Genomic DNA, 24,879 nt, shown 5'->3' on the forward strand with positions numbered 1-24,879 from the left:
TGAGTATGTGAGCAGAGACAGAAATGACTGCTATTTAGAGGAACGTGGCTCTTAAGAGCAGGAGAAAAATAGCAGTGTGATATGTCATCAAGGAAAGGTTGTTTTGAAGTGAGAAATGTAGAGCATGTTTATAAAGTCAGAAGGAAAGGGGAATGGGAGGTTAAATACACAGAACACTCAGAGACTGAAGGAAACAATGAGACCTAGAAAAAAGGGATAAGACAATTTTAAATAAGATTCCAGGGAAGGACATTTCTTCTGCTGTAACAAAGGAGAGAAATGGAGTATTTACCTAGAATATAAGAGGCAGGAAAAAATGTGGATAGAGAATTCCAGAAAAACAGCTACTTCTGCTTCACTGACTATGCTAAAGCCTTTGACTGTGTGGATCACAACAAACTGAGGAACATTCTTAAAGAGATGGGCATACCAGACCACCTGACCTGCCTGCTGAGAAATCTGTATGTAGGTCAAAAAATAACAGAACCGGACATGGAACAACAGACTGGTTCCAAATTGGGAAAGGAGTATGTCAAGGCTGTATACTGTCACCCTGCTTATTTAACTCACATATAGAGTACATTATGAGAAACGCTGGGCTGGATGAAGCACAAGCTGGAATCAAGACTGCCGGGAGAAATATCAGTAACCTCAGACATGCAGATGACACAACCTTTTATGGCAGGAAGTGAAAAAGAATTAAAGAGCCTTTTGATGAAAGTGAAATAAGAGAGTGAAAAAGTTGGCTTAAAATTCAACATTCAGAAAACTAAGATCATGGCATCCGGTCCCATCACTTCATAGCAAATAGATGCGGAAACAATGGAAACAGTTACAGACTATTTTCTTGGGCTCCAAAATCACTGCAGGTGGTGACTGCAGCCATGAAATTAAAATATGCTTACTCCTTGGAAGAAAAGCTATGACAGACCTAGACAGCATATTAAAAAGCAGAGACATTACTTTGCCAATAAAGGTCCATAGTCAAGGCTATGGTTTTTCCAGTAGTCATGCATGGATGTGAGAGCTGGACTCTAAAGAAAGCTGAGCACCGAAGAATTGATGCTTTTGAATTGTGGTATTGGAGAAGACTTTTGAGAGTCCCCTGAACTGCAAGGAGATCAAACCAGTCAATCCTAAATCAGTCCTGAATATTCACTGGAAGGACTGATGCTGAAGCTCCAATACTCTGGCCACCTGATGTGAAGAACTGACTCACTGGAAAAGATCCTGATGCTGGGGAAGACTGAAGGCAGGAGGAGAAGGGGACAAGAGAGGAGGATGAGATGGTTGGATGGCATCATTGACTGGATGGACATGAGTTTGAAAATTGGAGATGGACAGGGAGGCCTGGCGTGCTGCAGTCCACAGGGTCGCAAAGAGCCGGACACAACTGAGTGACTGAACTTAGGTTTTCGGAGACTGGTTCAAATCTTTAATATGTGAAGAGGAATGGGAGAAGAGTCGAGAGACTGCAGAATGGTACCATAAGTGCAATGGAGATGAGCTGATAGCTGATGAAGAGGAGCAAAGATGTTTATGATACTATTTTTTGGTAGGATAAATACCATTTATCATACAAGTTTTCTAGTTTTATATCATAACATCGTACCATTTTTTCTAGTTTATATATATTTGAAATTTGCCGTAATAAAAGCGTTTAAAAAAGAAAACTACAATGATGTGGCACTACACACTCACCAGAACAAAATGAAGAAAGCCGTGATTTGGAGCAAGTCTCATCTCTACAGAAGGGAGTGTCAACTGGTACAATTAATCTGGGGAAACGTTTGGTAGCATCACCTAAAGCTAAACAGATGTGTAATCAAGACCCCAGAAATGCCATTCATAGTTATCGTGGGCATTAAAACACCTGGCTGAGAACGTCACAGCCACATTTTTCACAAGAGCAGAAAACTAAGAGGAAAAACATGTCCATCAACAGCAGAATGGGTAAATCAACTGTGGCACAGTCCTATGACAGAACACCATGTGGCAAAGCAAATGAATAAACTAGAGCTATACAACAGAAACAACTGCACCAACGGGACAGGAAGCCAAGCTGAGGCAGAAAAACATACACTGTTTAATTCTGTGTATATAGTGTCAACGCCAGTCTATGCTGCTAGAAATCAGAAGACAGTGATGGAAATGACCGCAGGGGGCATGAGGGGGCTTTTGATGGTGGGTTATGTTCTATCTCTTGCCCTGGATGATAACTGTATAGATAGATGTGTCTGCTTTGTGATAATGATCTCTCACTGGTAAACAATGCTCTAAACTGCATGCTTTTCAGGCTTCCCCGTGGCTCAGACAGTGAAGAATCTGCCAGCAATGTGCGAGACCTGAGTTCAATCCTTGGGTTGAGAAGATCCCCTGGAGGAGGGCATGGCAACCCACTCCAATATTCTTGCCTGCAGAATCCCCATGGACAAAGGAGACTGGCGGGCCACAGTTCACGGGGTCACAAAGAGTCGGACATGACTGAGTGACTAAGCACAGCACAGCACGCTTTTCTACAAGTGAAAGAAAAGAAAGAAAGAGAAGTCGCTCAGTTGTGTCCAACTCCTTGCGATCCCATGGACTGTAGCCTACCAGAATTCTCTGTCCATGGCATTTTTCTAGGCAAGGATACTGGAGTGGTTGCCACTGCCTTCTCCAGGGCATCTTCCCAACCCAGGGATCGAACCCAGGTCTCTGCATTGTAGGCAGACGCTTTACTGTCTGAGCCAGCAGGGAAGTCAAAGGTTGATTTAAAAATGAATTTTAAAAGGTAAAGGAATTAAAGCAGAAAACTTGTCTTTATTTTGTCTTTGTTAAAAAACATGATGTTTTGGGAATTCCCTGGTGGTCTAGTGGTTAGGACTCGGCGAGCTTGCTACCGCTCCTGGTCAGGGAACTAAGACTCAATAAGCCTTGCTGTGGGCTCCACCCCTTATAGTACTGGTGCTTTATAAACATGTACTTTAAAAAAAACTGTAGCCAAATGGCAGTAAGAACAGTGAGCTGAAGGGCGGGCATACAAGGTGAAGGGGGAAATGGTTTGGAGAAGCCAGTGGGTCCTCAAGAGAATAATCAGAAAACCATACGGTTTTTACATCACATAGCACATCTGCCCTAATCTGTACCTGTTTTTCTTTATTTATTCATTTACTTATCTACTCATTTATGGCTTTATTTATTTTATTCAGGATTAAATGCCAGCCACCCTCCTCCAGACTGAAGCTTGCCCATAGTATAGGAATGACATCTTCCTCCTGTCTCCAAAAGAACCTACTGCCATACTTAACCCACATGGACATATTATGTATTCCCCCAAACTTCTTCCACAGCGATTGAGGTCCTGTATGAGAAACTGAATATGTAACTTATAAACTGGGAGCAGTTAAAGCACAAACAACAATGTAAAGCCAAACGGGGGAGTCAGGAATGTGAAAACACAGACTCTATTTGTTGAACCGGACTGTGACCCACTCCTTCCTCCTCTCCACACGGGCACACAGACAGACTCATCTAAGGAAAGAATTCCAATTTCATTTCTTGATTAAAATTAAGTCTCAGCCTTTTTCAATCTATGTAGTATACTACTTTCCTCATGTTCTCTAATACAGAGATGCTAATTTCAGAAATCTCTGGCAAAACAAATGCAAATTGGGTATTTTGCATTATGGGTAAAGCAGATCCGTTGCCATGGTGAATATTTTCATCACCTTCAGAGAATAGTATGTATCGCTCCATTTTAAGAAATCTGCCTTTGCTTCCTTGCTCAAAAAAACCTCAGGCTCTCTTTTCTTCCTTTAATTAACATGAAAGAGGAAAAAGTGAGTACTTGGCCAAAACAACAACAAACGCAGGTGAAGTGTCTTAGAGATCACAGAAAATAAAAAAGCAAAGAGATTATAGCAAAACAAGCAAATAAACTGATCTTACAAAAATCCGTGAAGTTAATAAAGAAAAGGTTACCAAAAAAAAAAAAAATTCCTGTTGTAAGTATATTTAACTTGACTGCCTCAATCTTGGCATGATTTCCTTTCTAATATCCCAAAATGAATTCAAATTTCCCTAGCAACCATCAACAGGGACCACTCTATTCTTACTTTTGATATTTCCATAAATGCACTTATTTTCCTCATAGGCAAGTTGAAAATATTATTTTTCCCCTATATTTGGTTTTTTGCCTTATACCTAAAATACAAATGCATATAACTATCAAATAAAGACAGTTTATATAATTCTCTGATAATTTTAAGAAACTAAATATGAAGTGAGACTTTTATTTAACTTGTTGCCAACAGGAATATTATGTGATACAAATATTTTAGATAAAATCTCATGACAGCAATTCCAAAGGCACTTCCCACTGAGAAAGCTGCTCTGATGGCACACCACACCCATGCTATTTTAATTAGTAGCATGTTCTGAAACTAAATATAGTGGAAAGTGACTGGAAGTAAAGCTCCAGGTTCTAGACCTGTGCTAACCAGTGTGGTAGCCACACCCGGCTACTGAGCATATGAAATATGGCTAGTGCAAACTGAGATGTGCTGCAGGTAAAATACAGACCAGATTTTGAAGACTTAGTATGAAAAAAAAATGTTATTGATGTTCAGTTTGACCACACATAGAATTAATATTTTGTATATACTGGGTTAAACAAAATTATATTTAAATTAATTTCAACCTTTTCCTTTTCACTTTAAAATGTGACTACCAGAACATTTAAATGACATATGTGGCTTGCATTATGTTTCTACTGGGACGGCACTGTCTGGACTGATGCCATAATTTACTGGACTTAGGCCTTGGCTTTATGACTTGATTCCCGTTTAAAAAAAAGTGTCCCTCCTACTCATAGGCTGTCAGGAGACTGGATTCAAATGAGATGCGTGTGAAATTGTCTTTAAAAACACAGTAAGATACTCTTCTAGCCCCAATTCCTTCTATAAGTCTCAGATTTCACGTTGTACAACCAAGTAGGTCAAAGAGTCTTCTCAATTCTTACTGTAGAACTATCCAGGGCACAAAACACTTGAAAGTTTTTGTCTGGTTCATTAAAGAAAACCCCCCTGGGAATCGCCTGGTATTCAAGAGTTCAAAGCACTCTTCACTGGGGAGTCTGAGAGACCGAGGAGGGTCAACTCGAGTCACTCTAACAATTCAACAAAGATGTGGTGCAGCACATTTGATTTCACTGCATCTGCATATTCCTTGAGATTCCTTGAGAGCATTTTTATCGGTGTTTCTTCCTTCGGAGAAACCTATAAACTCACACAGAACATACAGTGACACTATGGGGAAGTGAAAAGGGAACCATTACGAGTTCTGTTGCTTCTTCTCGAAATCTAAACAGTTTTATTGATATTTTTTTAGAAATGAAACAAAGTTATTCCCACTCCAATCTGTAAAGTACCTTTGAAAGAATGGAAGTGATTTAATAGTCTCTAAAGAAAAGTGCATTGTCTCAGTATGTAAACACGGGTTAATTGTGACTATTAATCCTTTTTCTCACCAACTATCAAAGGACAAACTGAACTATGTCCCTGATGTCACACCCACCCTAAAAATAGGCTGTTACTGTCCCTTATGCTACTTTCCCTTGTTCAACAGAGAAGGCAATCATCTTTTCTTCTACCGGAATCCTGCCAATTAAAATGAACTGCAAATACTGCTGAGTCAAGCAAAGGCCTTTAAGGCTTAAACTTCAACTGGCTAACTCATTATTAGAAACCAGAAAGGGTGAGTCCATGAGGGGAGGGAAAGCCTATAACCAGTGGAAAAGGAGTGAAGAGATAAAATGTCCCTTTAAGTCACCATCTTGCCACTCAATGCAGAAATATTTTCAACTTCCTGGCCATTTTCTTTTGTGTGGAGACAGTAATGGAGTCAACAAACTGAACAAATTACAAAGAACACCGATAAGAGGCTCCCAAGAGATCACCAAACCAGGAACCACCAGCGTCCTGCATAGACGTCACTGTGCCAAGGTGAGTGCCCCGCCACCTCACTCTCTGCCATTTGCAATTCTGGTCCCACTGAACAAACTAGGTAGAAGATAAAGGAGCCAGGGCTGGAGAAGGGGACTGCTTTTTACTTCCACTTAGCATCACAGTCTTAACAATCTAATTTCAAAACCAACCTAACAATTATTCTACAACATTAGATTTATTTTCTTTAGAAATGCAAGGTACTTCCATAGTGGTCCAGTGGGTAGGACTCCGTGCTCCCAGTACAGGGGGCCTGGATTTGATCCCTGGCTGGGGAACTAGATCAGTGTGCATGCCACAATGAAGAGCTCTGGAGACACAAACAAGAGCCAGCAAAGCCAAAATAGATAAATAAGTAAATGTTTTAATAAATCATTTAAAAAGCAACGTAGATGAAAGACAGTAAGATAAAGCCATAAGCTCATTTTAGTTAACTTTTTAATTATTTTTCAGGCTACCTAAATAATTAACTACTTTGGGCGGTGTGCTTAGTCGCTCAGTTGTGTCTGACTCTTTGTGACCCCATGGACTTTAGCCCGCCAGGGATTCTCCAGGCAAGAATACTGGAGTGGGCTTCCCTGCTCTCCTCCAGGGGATCCTCCCAACCCAGGGACTGAACCCAGGTTTCTGGCATTGCAGGCAGATTCTTTACCATCTGAGCCACCAGGGAAGCCTGTTAATTATTTTAATAACTATAAAATTAAATATTGCTTCCTGGCAAACTTGCTGGGCACCAAAAGGAACAGGGTGAAGGGATAGTTAGGAAGTCTGGAAAGGTCTGTACACACTGCTATGTTCAAAACGGATAGCCAATAAGGACCCACTGTACAGCAGATGGAAGTCTACTCAACGCTCCATGCCAGCCTGGATGGGAGCGGGTTTGGGGAAGAATGGATACATGTACATGTTTGGCTGAGCCCCTTTGCTGTTCAGCTAAAACTACCACAACATTGTTAACTGGCCACACCCCAATACAATATAAAAAGTTTAAAGTTTGAAAAACAAAACAAAAGCTCCCAGTCTCAACTCTTGCCTTTACTTAATGACTTACATTTGAGTATGATCGAGCAGAGGAACTGAAGGGAGGAGGGGACCAGGCAGCAGAGGACTGCGATGAGACTGGAGGAGTGATACAGATTCACCCCAACACTGTCCTCACGGCAGAACTGACACACAAAGCAAGCCTGTGCCGGACGCTGGGCCCAGCCCTGCTCACCTCCTCAAATGATGTACCGATTCTTGATCTTCAAATGCTCTTGCCCCTGCTCCAGGTCTCTTAAGCCAACAAGCAGGAACTCCTGCCTGGCCCATCTTTCCCCGTTTATTCACTCAATGAGAAACCACTTATAAAGCTATTTCAACCGTCTTAAGAGATGGCAGTACTCTTTGAACTATGAGTGGTGGCTGGAAGGATACAAGTGACCTAGAAACCTGGGTGTAGGTTGGGGAGAGAATAGGAAAAGTCAAGTAAGGCACCTAGATTTCTGCCTGCGGAGTCTGGTGGCTGAAAATGCCATTTAATGCGCCAGAGAACAGTGCTGTGGAGACAGGTTAGATTGACGGGTGGTGCGCGTGCGGAGTGTAAGCAGTGCTGTCGAGTGAGCGGTTTGACCTTATGGGCAAAGCTTCGGGTGAGTGAGACCAGAAACCAACTGGAGGCTGCAGGGACAGAAATGGTTACCGAAGCCAGAAACGGACACTGAGGCAGAGGCAGGAGAGTGGATCCGCTAAGGACAATGAGGGACGACTCAAGGGGAAAACAGCTCAGCCCATAGAGCCATTCTCGCTTTAAGAGGGTGACAGTGCGACGTGTCCACGGCGCGATGCAGCCACGGCGGCCACTGCAGTTTCACAAGAGGAGAGGGGGTGAAAGTGAGGTTGTACGGGAATGAACATGAAGGAAGCCACTGGAGTCAGCAAACGCAGCAAGCTCCTCCTAGAAATCTGGTGGAGAAAAGAGAGACGGGGGAGTGCTTAAGGAGAGATGTAACGGATGTAAGGGTTGAGGGCATGTCAGGAAGGATATTCAAGCTTCCTTAAAGTTGATGGGAATCCCTACGTAAGAGACAAATGAGATGGGAAGCCAAAGGGTTCAGAGTCCCGAAGTGAGTATAAAGAGGAATACACTGCTTTAAGGAAGAATAATCATGTGAACGAGGGTCCAAGTCGGGGTGGCTGGAAGTGAGAGTTCTAGATAAACAAAAAACACCTACCGTATAGAGCAAGGAACTATATTCAGTACCTTGTAATAACCTAGAATGGAAAAGAATATGAAAAAGTGTATGTGTGTGTGTATGTACTTTGCTGTTCACCTGAAATACTGTAAGTCATCTAAACTTCATTAAACACACACATACAAGTTACAGCTCTTATCTGCTGGTTTCTACATTCTCCCACGGAGTCTGCTGCTGTCCCCTGAAATTAAGGACACATGTTTGTTGTTGTTTACTTTTTTGTGTTTGTCTTTTGGTGGCATGTGGGATCTTAAAAGTGTTTCCCAGGTGGCTCAGTGGTAAAAGAATCTGCCTGCCAATGCAGGAGACGCCCGTTTGATCCCTGGGTTGAGAAGATTCCCTGGAAGAAGAAATGGCAACCCACTCCAGTATTCTTGCATGGAGAATGCCCATGGACAGAGGAGCCTGGCGGGCTACAGTTCATGAGGTCACAAAAGAGTCAGACATGACTGAGCATGCACACACACATACGGGATGTTAGCTCCCCAACCAGGGATCAAACCCTTGCTACTCGGCAATAGAGGCATGGAGTCTTAACCACTGGACTGCCAGCGAAGTCCCAGCAACACACACTATTAAACCAACGGCAAGTGCAAAGTACATCTCTAAGTACATTCTCTGCTTACCTGATGTCCACTCCTCAATGTACTAAAATCTAGCCTTACTCTCAGTACAGGAATTGTCCTCTCTCTGGAATCAATAACTCCCCAAATGTTCTCAACAATCTCCTAATGTAAGACCCACTGGCCTCATTTCTTCACCAGTTCCTGGGACCCCTCATCCTCCAGTTATCCGACATTCCCATCGCTCCTTCCCGTCCCCAGGTCCTCACTTCCCACCATCTAGTAAGACGTTGATGTTCCCCAGCTTCACGTTTCACCTTCTCTTCGAGTCCTACCTGCTTTTCCTGGTTAACCTGACACAGAGACCAAACTATCAGCAGTGATTCTCAATTCTGTACCATCCATCCCCGCCTCGCTCCTGAGATCCAGTCCTTTGTTGGAATCTTCCCACTGGATTTCTTTCACCTCCATTCCCCTCAGGCATCCCCTGTAAATACGACTGGTCCAAAGCTCAGTCATCTAAGATTTGCCTCTTTTTTCTTGATTCCCTGTAGATTAGTGACATCACCACTCACTCAAGCCAGAAGTCTTACTCTTCCCTCCAGCTTTTTCTAGCCCACTCGTTCAACCAGATACTGGACCTCCCACAGAACAACTTTTCAGATGAAAGAGGGGGCCCACTCCTGCTGTATTTCCAGGGACTGCAGATGTCCAGGTCATCCCAGATGGATTCCTGCCTTGGAGCTGTGGTTCTTCCTGCCTCCAGATCTACAGTGGAGCTCTACACTCTTCAAGAGAATCACTTTCGGTGTACAGCCTCTCTCCTTTAACACCTCCATGAGCTTCTTAGTGCCACTCCTGGGTGGCAGGGGGCAAGACAACACTTTACTTGACAGACAGCGATCCTCCCCTAAGCTCTCCACACAGTCTCCAGGCCTTTGCCCAAAGTGCAGTCAGCAATGACATCATGTGGAACCTGTTAACATGCAAAACCTCAAGCTCCACCCCACACGTCCCTCTGACTCAGGTGAACATCAAAAGAAGGGCTAGTTAGATGCCTTCTATGCCCTGAACGTCTCAGCTCCCAAGGCAAGTTAAGTTTCCTTCCAGATCTCTATCTGCTGGGACTGTTCCATCAAATCTTGCACATCTTGCAAAATCCTGTACAATTGTTGGGGCATCCGGCACAAGCACAGTATGCAGCAGGCCATAAATATTTCAATGACTGGACCATTTAATCAGTTAACTAACGCTAAGTTCAGCTGAGGACCTGCAGAGTCTCAGGTACTCAAGTGAATGCAAAGTGGAAGGCTGAATGTTGAAGGCAGTTGGAAACAGTAGCCCAGAAATCAAAGGAGAGGTGTGCCGGCAACATTTTAAAGTCCCTAGTGACTATTTTGAGAATGCAGTGATGGATAGATGAAGTCATCCAGGTTTCAGATGGAGACTGAGAAGATGGTCATGGGTCAAATCATGGGGGAGGCTGACATTTAAGGGACGTAGTGAAGAAGGCAGAGAAGGGCAGGAGAACACAGTGGGAAGGAACCAAAACAGGTGTCATGCAGCTCCAAAGAAATGGATGGATTTGGCATGTGATTATTGATACCTTTGACAACTGAAGTAGGGGGGGTGAGACCAGGAGAGAATAAGCGATGTAACTGATGGCAACTGTATCATATCCTTAAGCCTAGTGGCAAAGAGGCTAAAAACGTCTGGTCGTTCAACATTTGCTGAACACTTGCTATCTGCTAGGCACCGCAAGCTAACACTGGGACTGTGACAGTGGACAGCAACACAGATAAGGCCCACGACCCAGTGCAGTGAGATATATTGGGTAATGTTATGGAAACCCCACAACAGATACGGTAAGGAGCCAATGTTGGGTGGCTCGCCTTGGAGGAAAAGCAACTTTTGCCCTGGTATAATGGGGACTTTTGGTGCTGGTATGAATACAGGAATGTACTTAAGACACGGGCATATGGAGGGGATAAAGTTCACATCTAATAATCTTTATTTTTTTTTTTTAAGTAAACGAAAATACTCCTGGTAAAGCAAAGGAATAAGTATTCTTGACACATAAACCAACTGAGCCTCAGAGAGTACAGGGTCCTGCTGTCGCTGAATGGCTAACAAGTAGTCTGGGGACCAGAATCATTGGCCAGTACTTTACTCTCACTCAGATTGATACTGCGAAAAGCAGCAGCACCTCACATTTTTAACACTGCCATCCCTAGGTGACAACAATGCCGCTGGGTCACGTGCCACATAAGCTTACAACACCAAACCAAGCCCTGGATCCTCGTGTTCTTAGAGTGTCCGAAAATATTTGACTAAGATTATGAAATTATTCATAAAAGGCTACTAATAAAAGGCTTCAGTACCTGGCATGTGGTCTAACCAACAGCAAGTTCTTAATAAATGACAGATAACCAGTGACATTAATTTAGGGTGTCGATCAGAGGTAATCAAAGAGGAAAGTGACAGCACAGTGACAAAAGCAGGGATTTAGGAGGAAATTTATGATCTTGGCAAGTAAAGCTGTACAATCACATTGTGCCTCAGTTTCTCCATTTGTGCAGCTGGGATCACTACAATACATAACCTCCAGGGCTGCAAGGTACATTAAATAAGTGCATGTAAAGCCCTTACAACAGCGACTGGCCTTCAATAACTGCAAAGTCAAGCCTTACTTTTACTATTACTGCTACTACTCTGTTAGTAATGCAACTAACTACTAGTGGTACGGCTTGCTACTTGGAAGGCAATGAAAAGTGTTCCACCAGCAACCAAAGTACACCACAAAACTCTGCACCCACATGGAGAACACTCTAGAGGAAGATCCACTAATGGCTCGTTTTTAAAGTCAGCCTCCACTGTATGTTGCCAACTGTAAAACAGATTCCAATTGTGTTACCACTCAAACTGAGTTCATGACAATAAATTTCCCAAGTGTCAAGACGTATCTGAAGAAATACTCAAAGCCATATATCAATTACAGTTTTTGAGTTGTTGCTTAAGCAGGAAAACTGAAATAAAACTAGTTTAGTTGAAGACAATAGTCCTTTAAAGAGGTGTACACTGTACTACAGGGTGCAGTTTACAAGCAGCAGGACTCTATACCTATCAAAATATCCTGGGTTTAGATTGTGCCTACCAAAGTGAGGCATCCAGAAAAAATGAAATTATCCTGATATGGGGGTTGGGAGGAGGGGAGGGAGAATCCTCTACAAAGTTTATACTCCTCCACTTCTCTGCTTTAGATGTAGCCTAAAACATTTGTCTCCTTTTTTCCACAGAAATCACACTGTTCTCAACTTCTTCAGTTTAGCCCTTGACCAAAACAAGGTGAAAACCTATCACCTAAAATGGTTACTGATCTTTCATCTTTTCCGGAAGCTTTACTTTGGATATTTCAGCCATGTCGAAATGACAAGCATTAAGAAGGTGGAGGTAATGCTATATAGACTCAGATCGAAAATTAGACTTGTTAATAGAATGTTGATCCCATGAGTAATGCTCACAGCTGTGGCATCCAACAATGGAATTAACGTTTCAACAGGAAGCAGAGAGCCATCCCAACACAACGGGCCACTCCATTCAGCTTCAGAGCGCTTTAAAATTATCCATCCGGGGCTACACAAAGTGTGCGTCCTAGGGTCCAACCGATGTGGAAATCTTTTGGTTCTACAATGCGACAAGTGCTTACTTTGACATAACAAGATCAGTAGGCTAAAGCACGGACATGGAAACAAACACGTTTTTTTAAAACTATCAAATGACCACGTCTTTTGTCCACATTATTTTAAAAGCCCTTTCCCCCTCCCTTGACAAAGGATCAGTCGAACATGTACTTGGCGGATCCTTTCGGAATTACCCCGTACAAGTCATCCTATCTTATCATCAACATGAATCAAAACATTATAAACTCAAGGTTACTAATTTCTCCTTTGCACTCGGCCCGGCGACTGCCGAAATCAATACTGCATTTTTTTTTCCCGGAACCTACTTCCGATTTTCCACGGTTTACTTCTCCGAGTTACCGTCTAGTTTACAGCTCGAGCTCGCCTTTTCCAAGAGACCGAGAATGCTCAGCCTACAGATCGCTCTGCGCCTCTTTCCTAGAGGTAGCCTGGACGATCAGAGGGGCTGAGAAGCTCAGTGTAACACTTAATCATGGCGTTTGTAATTCGGTCTCCTGGCTGGGGCAGCTCGACACCTGAAAACCCGCTGATGCCCAAGGCTTTTGAAATCGATTCACCCTGGACGGACACGGCACAGCAGCCAACAAGGGGAAGGGCGAGAGCAAATAAAGCAAAGCCTGCACCGGCAGCAAAGAATAGTCCGGGGAAAAGCGCCAGGCGCACCCACTGCGCCGCGCCCACCCGCCCGCGCCCGCGGCGCCCCTCCACCGCCGCCGCCCCCTCTTCCCGGGACTCGGTACCCCCCACACTAGATTGCCCGCCCGCCCGCCCCGGGCACCCCACGTCCCCGCCTGGCCCCCCTCCCAGCGACCCCACCTACGCGGCTCGCGCGTCGGGTCCTGCAAAACCACCGCGGCGCAGTGCGGCGCGCACCGCCGCCGCCGGCCGCGGCGCCCCCAGACCGCCGCCGCCCTGAGCCTCATTGTTCCCGGGCGGCCGCGGGCGGCGAGCGCCCGAGGGCTGGCCGGGCGCGGGGGACCCGAGGCGCAGAAGCGCCCCCAGACTCACCCGCCACTCCGCACAGGAGCACGAAGCGCAGCAGCAGCGCCATGGTGGCGGCCCGGCCGCGGGAGACGACGGCAGGTAGGCGGCTCTCCCCGCGGGGTCCCGGGCTCCCGGCTCCTCGCGCGCTCCCGACCGGCTGGCGGCGGCCGCACCTCGCAGCCCGGTCCCACCCCGCCCTCGCTCGGCAGGTGAAACACGTCACTTCCGGTAGTCGCCAAGCCCCGGCGGCCCGCGCCGTCCCCGTCGGGTGCGTGGGGTTGCCATGGCAACGCGGAGCCCCGGGAACGCACTCCTGCCCCCGGGAGCTCGGGAGTTGAGGTGCTCCAGCAGCCACTCGCCCCAAGCCGCAGCCTGGATCCCCGCCTCCATGCCTTCAGTTCAATCGGGTTGGTGCACGTGGGTCGGGCCAGCTCTTCTTCTCCCCAGACGATTGAAACTGCTGTCGCACCCTTGCTTAAAGGCAAGGCACGAGACAACCCTCGCCCACCTGACCCCCGACGCAAAAGGGCTGCTAAAGCAGTTGGCCCAGCCTGCACTTAGCCCACCCTCGGGGATAAGGGATAGGAGCCTCCAGCCACTCCTCCTACCTCTGGAGATTTGCTGCTGGGGCGGGCTCTCCCACCTAAGGATCCCGGAGTGGGCTTGTGTGCTTAGTTGACAGGGAGGCCTGGCGTCCTGAGGTTCGTGGGATCGCAAAGAGTCTGACACGACTGAGCGGCTGAACTGAACTGTCCGACTCTTTGCGACCCTGTGGACTGTAGCCCGCCAGGCGCCTCTGTCCATGGGATTCTCCAGGCAAGAATTCCGGAGTGGGTTACCATGCCCTCCCCCAGAGGATCTTCCCAACCCAGGGATCGAACCCTCCTCTCATGTTTCCTGCGTTGGCAGGCGGGTTCTTTACCACTGGTGAAGTGAAGTCGGTCAGTTGTGTCCAACTCTTTGCGACCCTATGGACTGTAGCCCACCAGGCTCCTCCATCCATGGGATTCTCCAGGCAAGAATACTGAAGTGGGTTGCCATTTCCTTCTCCAAGGGATCTTCCCGACACAGGGATCGAACCCCTGTCTCCCGCGTCGCAGGCAGACTCTTTACAGTCTGAGCCACCAGGGAAGCTTTACCACTAGCGCCACCTCGATGGAAGAAGCCAACTGGGCAGTCCCCGGGCATTTGCTCCCATAAGGTAGGGTCCTTTGGGTTGTACTACAAGGCTAGAGGCTTTTCCGCGTCTTCAATAATGATGGAGTTAATTTGCGAAATACCCAGATTGGGTTTCCTCCTTTGTATTTAAAGGTTATTCCAGCCCTGAGACTGGCCAAGGATTAGTGAGTTTGAAAATTGGGGATAAGTTGGGCTTCCCTGGTGGCTCAGAGGTTAAAGCGTCTGCCTCCAATGCGGGAGACCCGGGTTCAATCCCTGGGTTGGGAAGATCCCCTGGAGAAGGAAACGGTAACCCACTCCAGTAGTCTTGCCTGGAGAATCCCATGGATGGAGAAGCCTGGTAGGCTACAGTCCACGGGATCGCAAAGAGTCGGACACGACTGAGCGACTGAACGGAACGGAGGGACGGCTAAAGGCTTCAGGGTGGGGAAGAGGGCGGTGATTGGGAGACCTGGGAATGAGATCTCGAATCTCCAGACTCTCCCGGTAAGCCCTGCGATGTCACTTCTGCCTCCAGGGGCTGGCCATACTTGTTCTTCTGTCATTTTGCTACTTCTCCTTGGTTGGTCTTTGCAGATAATGTTTATTTATAACTGAAAGTGAAAATATTAGTCACTCAGTCTTGTCTGACTGTGTGACCCCATGGACTGTAGCCACCATGGCTTCTCTGTCCGTGGAATTCTCCAGCAAAGTATATTGGAGTGGATTGCCATTCTCTTCTCCAGGGGATCTTCCCAACCCAGGGCTCGAACCCAGGTCTTCTGCACTGAAGGCAGATTTTTACTGTCTGAAACACCAGGGATCACTACTGAGAGACTTTGGTGTTTTCAGGAGTTCCTTATCAGGAGTGAATTAGAGGAGAAAAGCAGTGGGTGAGTTCTTGGGCTCCAGAAAGGGGCAATAACTGGGCAAGTAACTTCGAAATAGCACCTACCTTATGGGGTCTTTCCTGGTGGCTGGGCTGGTAAAGAATCTGCCTGCAATGTGGGAGACCCAGGTTCAATCCCTGGATCTGGAAGATTCCCCTGGAGAAGGGAATGGCAGCCCACTCCAGTGTTCTTGCCTGAAGAATTCCTTGGACAGAGGAGCATGGTGGGCTACAGTCCATGGGGTCATAAAGAGTCAGATGCAACAGAGTGACTAACACTTTCACAGGTAGCTATGAAAATTAAATGAGATAGTTCTCGAAAGATTGCTTGGTATGGTGCCTGACACACAGTAAGTGCTCATCAAAGTGGAAGCTAATAAGAAGTGATGGAGAAGTCTTGTTATTTATTGAACCAGCAAAGAAGTGAAACAGTTATCAGGAAGGCCAAAATTGCCCTCCTGCAATTTAGGTGGGTGGTTTGCAACCCTGGCTGCACATTAAAATTATTGGAGAACTTTTATGAAATACAAATACCTGAACACCAAGTCTAAAGAGTCCAGAGTAACTGCTAAGGACTTCCTGTTAGTTGAGGAAACAAGAATTCTACTGGATATAACTGAAGGTGATGGTGATGGTGAAGTCATTTCCTGCGTTTACCTGTGTTACTGCGTGGGGCACAAAGGCAAATTCGGCCACAAATTCCTGGAATTTGAGTTCTGGCCCAATGAGAAACTGAGATATGCCAACAACAGCAATTACAAAAATGATGTCATGATCAGAAAAGAGGCTTATGTACATAAAAGTGTGATGGAGGAACTGAAGAGAATAATTGATGACAGTGAAATTACCAAAGAGGATGATGCATTGTGGCCTCCTCCTGACTGAGTGGGCCGGCAGGAACTTGAAATTGTCATTGGAGACGAACACATTTCTTTCACAACATCAAAAATTGGTTCCCTTATTGATGTCAATCAATCCAGAAGGCTTACGAGTGTTTTATTATCTTGTCCAGGACCTGAAGTGTTTGGTCTTCAGATTTATTGGATTACACTTCAAGATTAAGCCAATCTAGATGGTGTGGACACAATGGGGGTGGGAGTGCTGCTTTTAATTACCATTATCTAGACATTTTTGTGTATATCAGGGCAATATTTTTTTTTATAAACTATAAGTGATTGTCTTTAATAAATACATAACAACAAAAAAAAGTGCAAATAAAAAGGAAACCATATGGAGAAGTTAGCCTTCGACCTCATGGACTGTAGCCTGCCAGGCCCCTCTGTCCATGGGATTTCCCAGGCAAGAAGACTGGAGTGGGTTGCCGTTTCCTTCTCCAGGGGATCGTCCTGATCCAGGGATTGAACTCATGTCTCCTACATTGCAGGATTCTTTACCAGTGAGCCACCAGGGAAGCCCATAGTTGAAGGTACTGTATAAAATATTTGGAAGTTGAATTTTTATGCCCCAAATTATACTTTAGCATGCACCCTGGTGGCACAGAAGGTAAAGAATCTGCCTACAATATGGGAGACCCCGGTTCCATTCCTCTGGGTTGACTAGGTCTGCTGGAGAAGGAAACAGCAACCCGCTCTAGCATCTGACACTTCACTTCACATTATACTTTATGAAATGAGAAACAATTGTGACCTGTTAATCCCTCAGTCATGTCTGACTCTTTGCAACCCCATGGACTATAGACCGCCAGGCTCCTCTGTCCACGGGATTCTCCAGGCAAGAATTCTGGAGTGGGTTACCATGCACTCCCCCAGGGGATCTTCCTGACCCCCCTGGGGGTCGAACCCACCTCTCTTATGTCTCCTGCATTGGCAGACAGGTTCTTTACTGCTATCACCACCTGGATGGAGGAAGCCAACTGGGCAGCCCCAGGGATGAAAGCTGGGTCTCCCACATTGCGGGCAGATTCTTTACCATCTGAGCCACCAGGGACGTAGTAAAGTTTCAGACTGTTTCCGAGGACTCTTCCAGTGAATCACTTCCAAGCAGCACACGTTTGTTATAAAGTTGCTGTTAATACCTTGAGTGTCTCCTTCCGTGGAAATCAAACCCACCCTCCGGGGTCATCTCAGTCACTTACTAAAGGAAGTCTTTAGAAATTACCCCAAATTAGTTTTATCTTAATCTCTTTTATTCTGGTACTTCCTCATACAATCCTTGCTTTTTGCCTCCCTCTGTGGTAGGCATTTTCATTCCTATCAATCACTTCTCTTTCCCGAATATTTCTAGAAGGCCAAAAGGCACATTACTCATCTTTTTTACTCTGGGGAGCATAGCCCACAGTAGGTTCCCTAGGATTTGTTGAATTGATTCATGTATTAATTATTATATTGACTATATTAATAGAGTATGTAAATATCCATACAGTGACTCACAAATCATTACGTCTTAATATAGCTTTTAGAATGTACTTCTAAAAGGTAAATTTCACTAAATTAATGTTTTCTTCTTTAGATTACTGAACATAGATTTTTCCAAATGAATCATCTCTAAAAGGCTTACCAGGTAGCATTCATGGTAAAGAACCCACCTTCTAATGCAAGAGATGTAAGAGAGATGAGGGTTAGATCCCTGGGCCAGGAAGATCCTCTGGATTGGGGAATGGCTACCCACTCCAGTATTCTTGCCTGGAAAATTCCATGGACAGAGGAGCCTGGCAAACTACAGTCCATGGGGCCACAAAGAATCAGATACAACTGAGCACACACACTTGAGTATATCTAAGAATTAAATAACTTTGAAATGAGCCATTTATCCTATTTAATGAAGTATTTTTTCTTTTAGAAATTACATTAAAACTGGGTAAAAAGGGGAAAAAATTATTTGAAGTCATCTTTAGACTTTGGTTTACTAGTGCATTATTTCTTATAAACAGTAGCTGAAATTATGCAATAATCTGAAACTTATTAACGACACCTTAAAAACCTTTGTTGTTACCGTCTGCTTGGAAATTATGTTCCTAGAATGGGCAGTGAGATAATCTCATTAGTTCTGGGTTGTGCAAATTATGGATTGTTTGGTATCCTCAAATCAAGCTTACAGATAACTCACAGTTGTTAAATGAATTGCCCTTTCTTAGTAAGGGACCAAGCACTCACAGACAAGTGTTGGTTGGAAAGGAAAGGTGGTTTATTCAGGAGACCGGCAACCTGGGGAGAAGGCAGACTTGTAGCCAACTCCCAAGATTCTGCTCCACCATGAAAACTTTTAAAGGGAGAAAAAGGAAGCTAACTGTAGTTAATCATTTGGGGAGATCAGTCTTTGTTGGGCTTCCCTTGTGGCTCAGACGGTGAAGAATCAGTGCAGGAGACCCAGATTCGATCCCTGGGTCAGGAAGATCCCTGGAGAAGGAAATGGCAACCCACTTCAGTATTCTCGATTGGAGAACTGCATGGACAGTGGAGCCTGGTGGGCCACAGTAAGACACAACTTAGTGACTAAACAACAGTAACAGGTTGGTAATCTAGAAATCTTGTTCTCAGACTTGTTACCATCCTCCAGCTTCATGGACGCCTTAGTTCCTGCAGAACTCAAAGATATTGTTATATATATATACTTTGAGGAGGCCCCAGGACCCTGCCCTGTGGCTGCACTATTGTTTCATATATATATTTCTCCCAGCAATCTTGATTCCAGCATGTGCTTCATCCAGCCTGGCATTTTGCATGATGCATATAAGTTAAATTAGCCGGGTGACAATATATACAGCCTTGACATACTCCTTTACCAATTTGAAACCAGTCTGTTGTTCTGTCAGTTCTAACTGTTGCTTCTTGACCTGCATACAGATTTCTCAGGAGGCAGGTAAGGTGGTGTGGTATTCCCATCTCTTTAAGAATTTTCCACAGTTTGTTGTGATCCACATAGTCAAAGGCTTTGACATAGTCAATAAAGCAGAAACAGATGTTTTTTTGGAACTCTCCTGCTTTTTCGATGATCCAGTGGATGTTGGCAATTTAATCTCTGGTTCCTCTGCCTTTTCTACATCCAGCTTGAACATCTGGAAGTTCACAGTTCACGTACTGTTGAAGCCTGGCTTGGAGAATTTTGAGCATTACTTTGCTAATGTGTGAGATGAGTGCAATTGTGCGGTAGTTTGAGCATTCTTTGGCATTGCCTTTCTTTGGGATTGGAATGAAAACTGACCTTTTCCAGTCCTGTGGCCACTGCTGAGTTTTCCAGATTTGCTGGCATATTGAGTGCAGCACTTTCACAGCATCATCTTTTAGGATTTGAAATAGCTCAACTGGAATTCCATCACCTCCACTAGCTTTGTTTGTAGTGGTGCTTCCTAAGGCCCACTTGACTTTACATTCCAGGATGTCTAGCTCTAGGTAGGTGATCACAGCATAGTCGTTATCTGGGTCATGAAGATCTTTTTTGTATAGTTCTTCTGTGTATTCTTGCCACCTCTTCTAATATCTTCTGCTTCTGTTAGGTCCATACCATTTCTGTCCTTTATTGTGCCCATCTTTGCATGAAATGTTCCCTCGGTATCTCTAATTTTCTTGAAGAGATCTCTAGTCTTTCCCATTCTATTGTTTTCCTGTATTTCTTTGCATTGATCACTGAGGAAGGCTTTCTTGTCTCTCCTTGCTATTCTTTGGAACTCTGCATTCAGATGGGAATGTCTTTCCTTTTCTCCTTTGCCTTTAGTTTCTCATCTTTTCTCAGCTATTTCTAAGGCCTCCTCAGACAACCATTTTGCCTTTTTACATTTCTTTGTCTTGGGGATGGTCTTGATCACTGTCTCTTGTACAATGTCATGAACCTCCGTTTATAGTTCTTCAGGTGGTCTGTCTATCAGATCTAATCTCTTGAATCTATTTGTTACTTCCACTGTAGAATCGTAAACGATTTGATTTAGGTCATACCTGCATGATATATTGGTTTTCCCTACTTTCTTCAATTTAAGCCTGAATTTGGCAATAAGGAGTTCATGATCTGAGCCACAGTCAGCTCCCAGTCTTGTTTTTGGTGACTATATACAGCTTCTCCATCTTTGGCTGCAAAGAATACGGTCAGTTTCATTTCAGTATTGACCATCTGTCGATGTCCATGTGTAGAGTCTTGTGTTGTTGGAAGAGGGTGTTTGCTATGACCAGTGCATTCCCTTGGCATAACTCTTTGCCCTGCTTCATTTTGTACTTGAAGGCCAAATTTGCTTGTTACTCCAGGTATCTCCTGGCATCTCTGCCCCTATGGTATCTCTGTCCTTATCCCAGAAAGCAAAGAAGAACTAAAGAACCGCTTGATAACACTGAAAGAGGAGAGTGTAAAAGTTGACTTAAAACTCAACATTCAGAAACTAAGATTATGACATCTGGTCCCATCACTTCATGGCAAATAAATGAGGAAACAGTGGAAACAATGACAAACTTTATTTTGGGTGGGGGCTCCAAAATCACTGCAGATGGTGACTGCAGCCATGACATTAAAAGATGCTTGCTCCTTGGAAGAAAAGCTATGACTAACTTAGACAGCATATTAAAAAGCAGAGACATTACTTTGCCAACAAAGGTCTGTTTAGTCAAAGCTGTGGTTTTTCCAGTTGTCATGTATGGATGTGAGGGTGGACCATAAAGAAAGCTGAGTGCCGAAGCATCAACTGCTTTTGAACTGTGGTGTTGCAGAAGACTCTTGAGAGTCCCTTGGACTGCAAGGAGATCCACCCAGTCCATCCTAAAGGAAATCAGTCCTGAATATTCATTGGAAGGACTGATGCTTAAGCTGAAGGAAACTCCAGCACTTTGGCCACCTGATGTGAAGAACTGACTCATTGGAAAAGACCCTGATGCTGGGAAAGATTGAAGGCAGGAGGAGAAGGGGATGACGAAGGATGAGATGTTTGGATGGCATCACCGACTCAATGGACATGAGTTTGAGTAAGCTCTGGGAGTTGGTGATGTACAGGGAAGCCTGGCGTGCTGTAGTCCATGGGATCGCAAAGAGTCGGACACAACTGAGTGACTGAACTGAACTGATATATGTGTATATATATATACACACACACATAATTTTATTTATTTTTTTGGCCATTCTGAGTCCTCATTGCAGTGTGAGGGATACTCATTGCAGTGGCTTCTCTAGTTATGGAGCACAGGCTCTAGGGCATGCAGGCTCAGTAGTTGCCACTCGAGGGCTTAGTTGCTTAGAGGCATGTGGAATCTTCCCAGACAGGGATTGAACTCATGTCTCTTGCATTAGCGGGTGGATTCTTTACCACTAAGCCACCAGGGAAGCCCTGTACTACTGTTTCTTGATTGGTCCTCCTTTGTCTCTGCATTCCCTCACTTTTCTTTCTTTCAAAGAATATTTATTTACTTATTTATTTGGCTGGATCTCAGTTGCAGCACATAGGGTCTTTTAGTGTTGACAGGAAAACTCTTGTTGCATGCAGACTCCTTAGTTATGGCATGTGGGTTTAAATTCCCTGACCAGGGATTGACCCCATGCCCTCTATGTTGGGAGCTTGGAGTTCTAGCCACTGGACTATCCAGGGAAGTCCCTCCCTCACTTTTCTAATTGGCGACTGTTTGAATCTGCCTTTTGGACTGCAGGGAAGGTCAAGGGAAGCGAATAATGCCTATTTCCTACAAACAGGGAATGGGGACACAGAAAGTATTTGTACCCAGCTTCACTTGGACCACTGCTGGCTTAGAATTCAACTTTCTTGAGTGCATTCAGTCTGTAAACTTTCATCATCTGCTTTTCAGTTTCTAAAATGTTGGTATTGTTAACTTCTGTCCTTTTTACCTTTGTCCCTATGCCTGGAGGCCTTTTTTAAAGTTCCATTTACTATAATTTATTGAGATTTTCTTTGGGAGGAGTAGAGGCAAATGCATGTGTTTAATTCTCCTTCTTTTTTCAAACTCTGCCCTCAGTTGGGGCTAAGTGTCTCCATGTGTAATGAAAATTTTAAGACCTGAAGAGAATTGACATCTTTACTCTTCTCCAATAATACGAGGATCTTAGACTGGTTTAACTCCTACCAAATCCTTCTCCTAATTTATTGTAATCCATTGTTTTTGTTCTGTCTACCTTATAATTATATATTGTCATTTTTTTGTTGTTGTTACATAGCACTGTTTAATTAGATTTGTCTTGTGGAAAGGGAATGTTGCCTGCCATTCCAGTAAACAAAGAATTTTGCCTGCCATTCCAGTTCTACAAGGATCAAGCCATCAACATCTGCAGTTGCCGACCTCCCCTACCACCCACCCCGCCCCTACCAATGTACACCTGGAGGGTAGTTCAGGATGGAGAAAAACAGGAAGCATGCTGTGCTTTGGCTGTAGGCCCTGGATAGTAAAGAAGCATGTCTAACTTATAATTTCAGTGAGGCCAGACTCTTGCATCTTCTCATATATCAGTTTAGTTCAGCCACTCAGTTGTGCTCAACTCTTTGTGACCCCATGGACTGCAGCATGCCTGGCTTCCCTGTCCATCACCAACTCCAGGAGTTTACTCAAACTCATGTCCATTGAGAGGGTGATGCCATCCAACCATCTCATCCTCTGTCGTCCCCGTCTCCTTCCACCCCCAATCCCTCCCAGCATCAGAGTCTTTTCCAGTGAGTCAACTCGTCGCATGAGGTGGCCAAAGTATTGCAGTTTCAGCTTTAGCATCAGTCCTTCCAATGAACAACCAGGACTGATCTCCTTTAGAATGGACTGGTTGGATCTCCTTGCAGTCCAAGGGACTCTCAAGAGTCTTCTCCAGCACCACAGTTCAAAAGCATCAATTCTTCGGCGATCAGCTTTCTTCACAGTCCAACTCTCACATCCATACATGACCACGGGAAAAACCATAGCCTTGACTAGACGGACCTTGGTTGGCAAAGTAGTGTCTCTGCTTTTTAATATGCTGTCTAGATTGGTCATAACTTTCCTTCCAAGGAGCAAGCATCTTATAATTTCATGGCTACAGACACTATATGCAGTGATTTTGGAGACCCCAAAAATAAAGTCTGTCACTGTTTCCACTGTTTCCCCATCTATTTCCCATGAAGTGATGGGACTAGATGCCATGATCTTAGTTTTCTGAATGTTGAGTTTTAAGCCAACTTTTTCACTCTCCTCTTTTACTTTCATTAAGAGGCTCTTTAGTTCTTCACTTTATTCCATAAAGGTGGTATCATCTTCATATCTGAGGTTATTGATGTTTCTCCCACATATAGCAAAGCACTAAAATTACTAACTTGAGAGATCTGGTTTTTTTTTGTTGTTAGTAGTAATATTTTGGTGTTTGACTACATGTATTTTTTTTTTCCTTTTTCAACAGCAAATTGCTATATAAGGTATGTCCTAGCTTTCCCCTTACTTCCCTGGAACAGATCCCTGTAACTATCTGAGAGCCTGCGCCCCAGGCTCTAGTCCTCAGTATGGTCCACAAATAAAACCTTACTCACAACTTTTAGGTTCTGCATTTTTCTTTAGTCAACAATTCTCACATTCTTCCTCATTTTTTCTTGTGTGTCAAACCACTTCTTTTCCTTCTTCCAGAAGTATGTCCTTTACAAATTCCTTTACTGAGGAAACTTTGTTTACTGAGAAATGATTTCTGTTTGTCAAAAATATGTCTTTGTTTTGCCTTCCTTCTTAAAAAGTAGAGTTCTTGGTATAGAGTTTGGGTCTTGTCAGTCTGTTCTGTCAGTGCTTTCAAAATTCTGTTCCACTGTATTCTGTCTTCCTTTGCTGCTGGAATGAAGTTAATCTAATGATCTTTGTAGTTAATCTGGCTGTTTTTAAGATCTTCTCTTTAATTTGTTAATTTCATTACAGTGTGTCTAGATTGGAGTTTCTGTTTGTTTATCCAGCCAAGGATTTCCTGAACCTGAATTACTGTAATCCTTCAATTCTGGAAAAAGCTCAGTATTCAAAATTTTGTTGAATATTGCTTTCCCCATATTCTTTTATCATCCTCTGAGATATCAATTAGATATATATTACACCTCTTCATTCAAACTTTCATATCTTACTCTCTTTTATTTTTCAGGTATTTGGTATCCTGAGCTAAATCTCAGGTAATTTATTCAATTTATTCTTTGAGTTAACAACTTTGCTCTTCAATTGTGTTGAGTCTTCTATTCAGTTCTCCGAATGGATTTTCATTTCAACTACATTTTTCATTTATAGACATTTAATCTTTTTTCCTATTTGTTTGCTTTCTTAATCCTTATTCGTACTTCCAAATACCTCTCATGTTTCTCTAAGTATACTGAATATAGATTAGGTATACAGTAATTATTTTATTTGAAATCTGTGTGTCTCATGTTTTTCTTTGTTGTTTATACAGGTTCTTGATTATTTTAGGCTTCCTTTTTCAATGTTCTGTGATTGTTTCTTATCG

At 44.1% G+C, this 24,879-nt stretch overlaps 1 protein-coding gene and 1 pseudogene across 3 annotated transcripts in view; one reads left to right on the forward strand and one right to left on the reverse strand.

The window, feature by feature from the left end:
- The window catches only part of CXADR (CXADR cell adhesion molecule), a 70,149-nt gene extending 56,481 nt beyond the window's left edge, over positions 1-13,668 (reverse strand). For 2 of the 3 annotated variants that reach the window (XM_055421898.2, XM_055421908.2), the window contains exon 1: positions 13,491-13,652. In XM_055421898.2, the coding sequence (XP_055277873.1) occupies positions 13,491-13,533 (43 nt within the window). In that variant the 5' untranslated portion in view covers positions 13,534-13,652. Of the gene's footprint in view, positions 1-13,490 lie in introns of all 3 variants that reach the window. The other variant, XM_088836085.1, reaches the window with a different exon arrangement.
- Positions 13,669-16,187: 2,519 nt separating this feature from the next.
- On the forward strand, positions 16,188-16,585 carry LOC148778714 (protein mago nashi homolog pseudogene; annotated as a pseudogene).
- The last annotated feature ends 8,294 nt before the right edge of the window (positions 16,586-24,879 follow it).

The sequence above is a fragment of the Moschus berezovskii genome, chromosome 1 (genome assembly GCF_049115385.1).
Source record: "Moschus berezovskii isolate FMDL1 chromosome 1, NW_MosBer_1.0, whole genome shotgun sequence".
In the NCBI taxonomy this organism is placed as follows: domain Eukaryota; kingdom Metazoa; phylum Chordata; class Mammalia; order Artiodactyla; family Moschidae; genus Moschus; species Moschus berezovskii.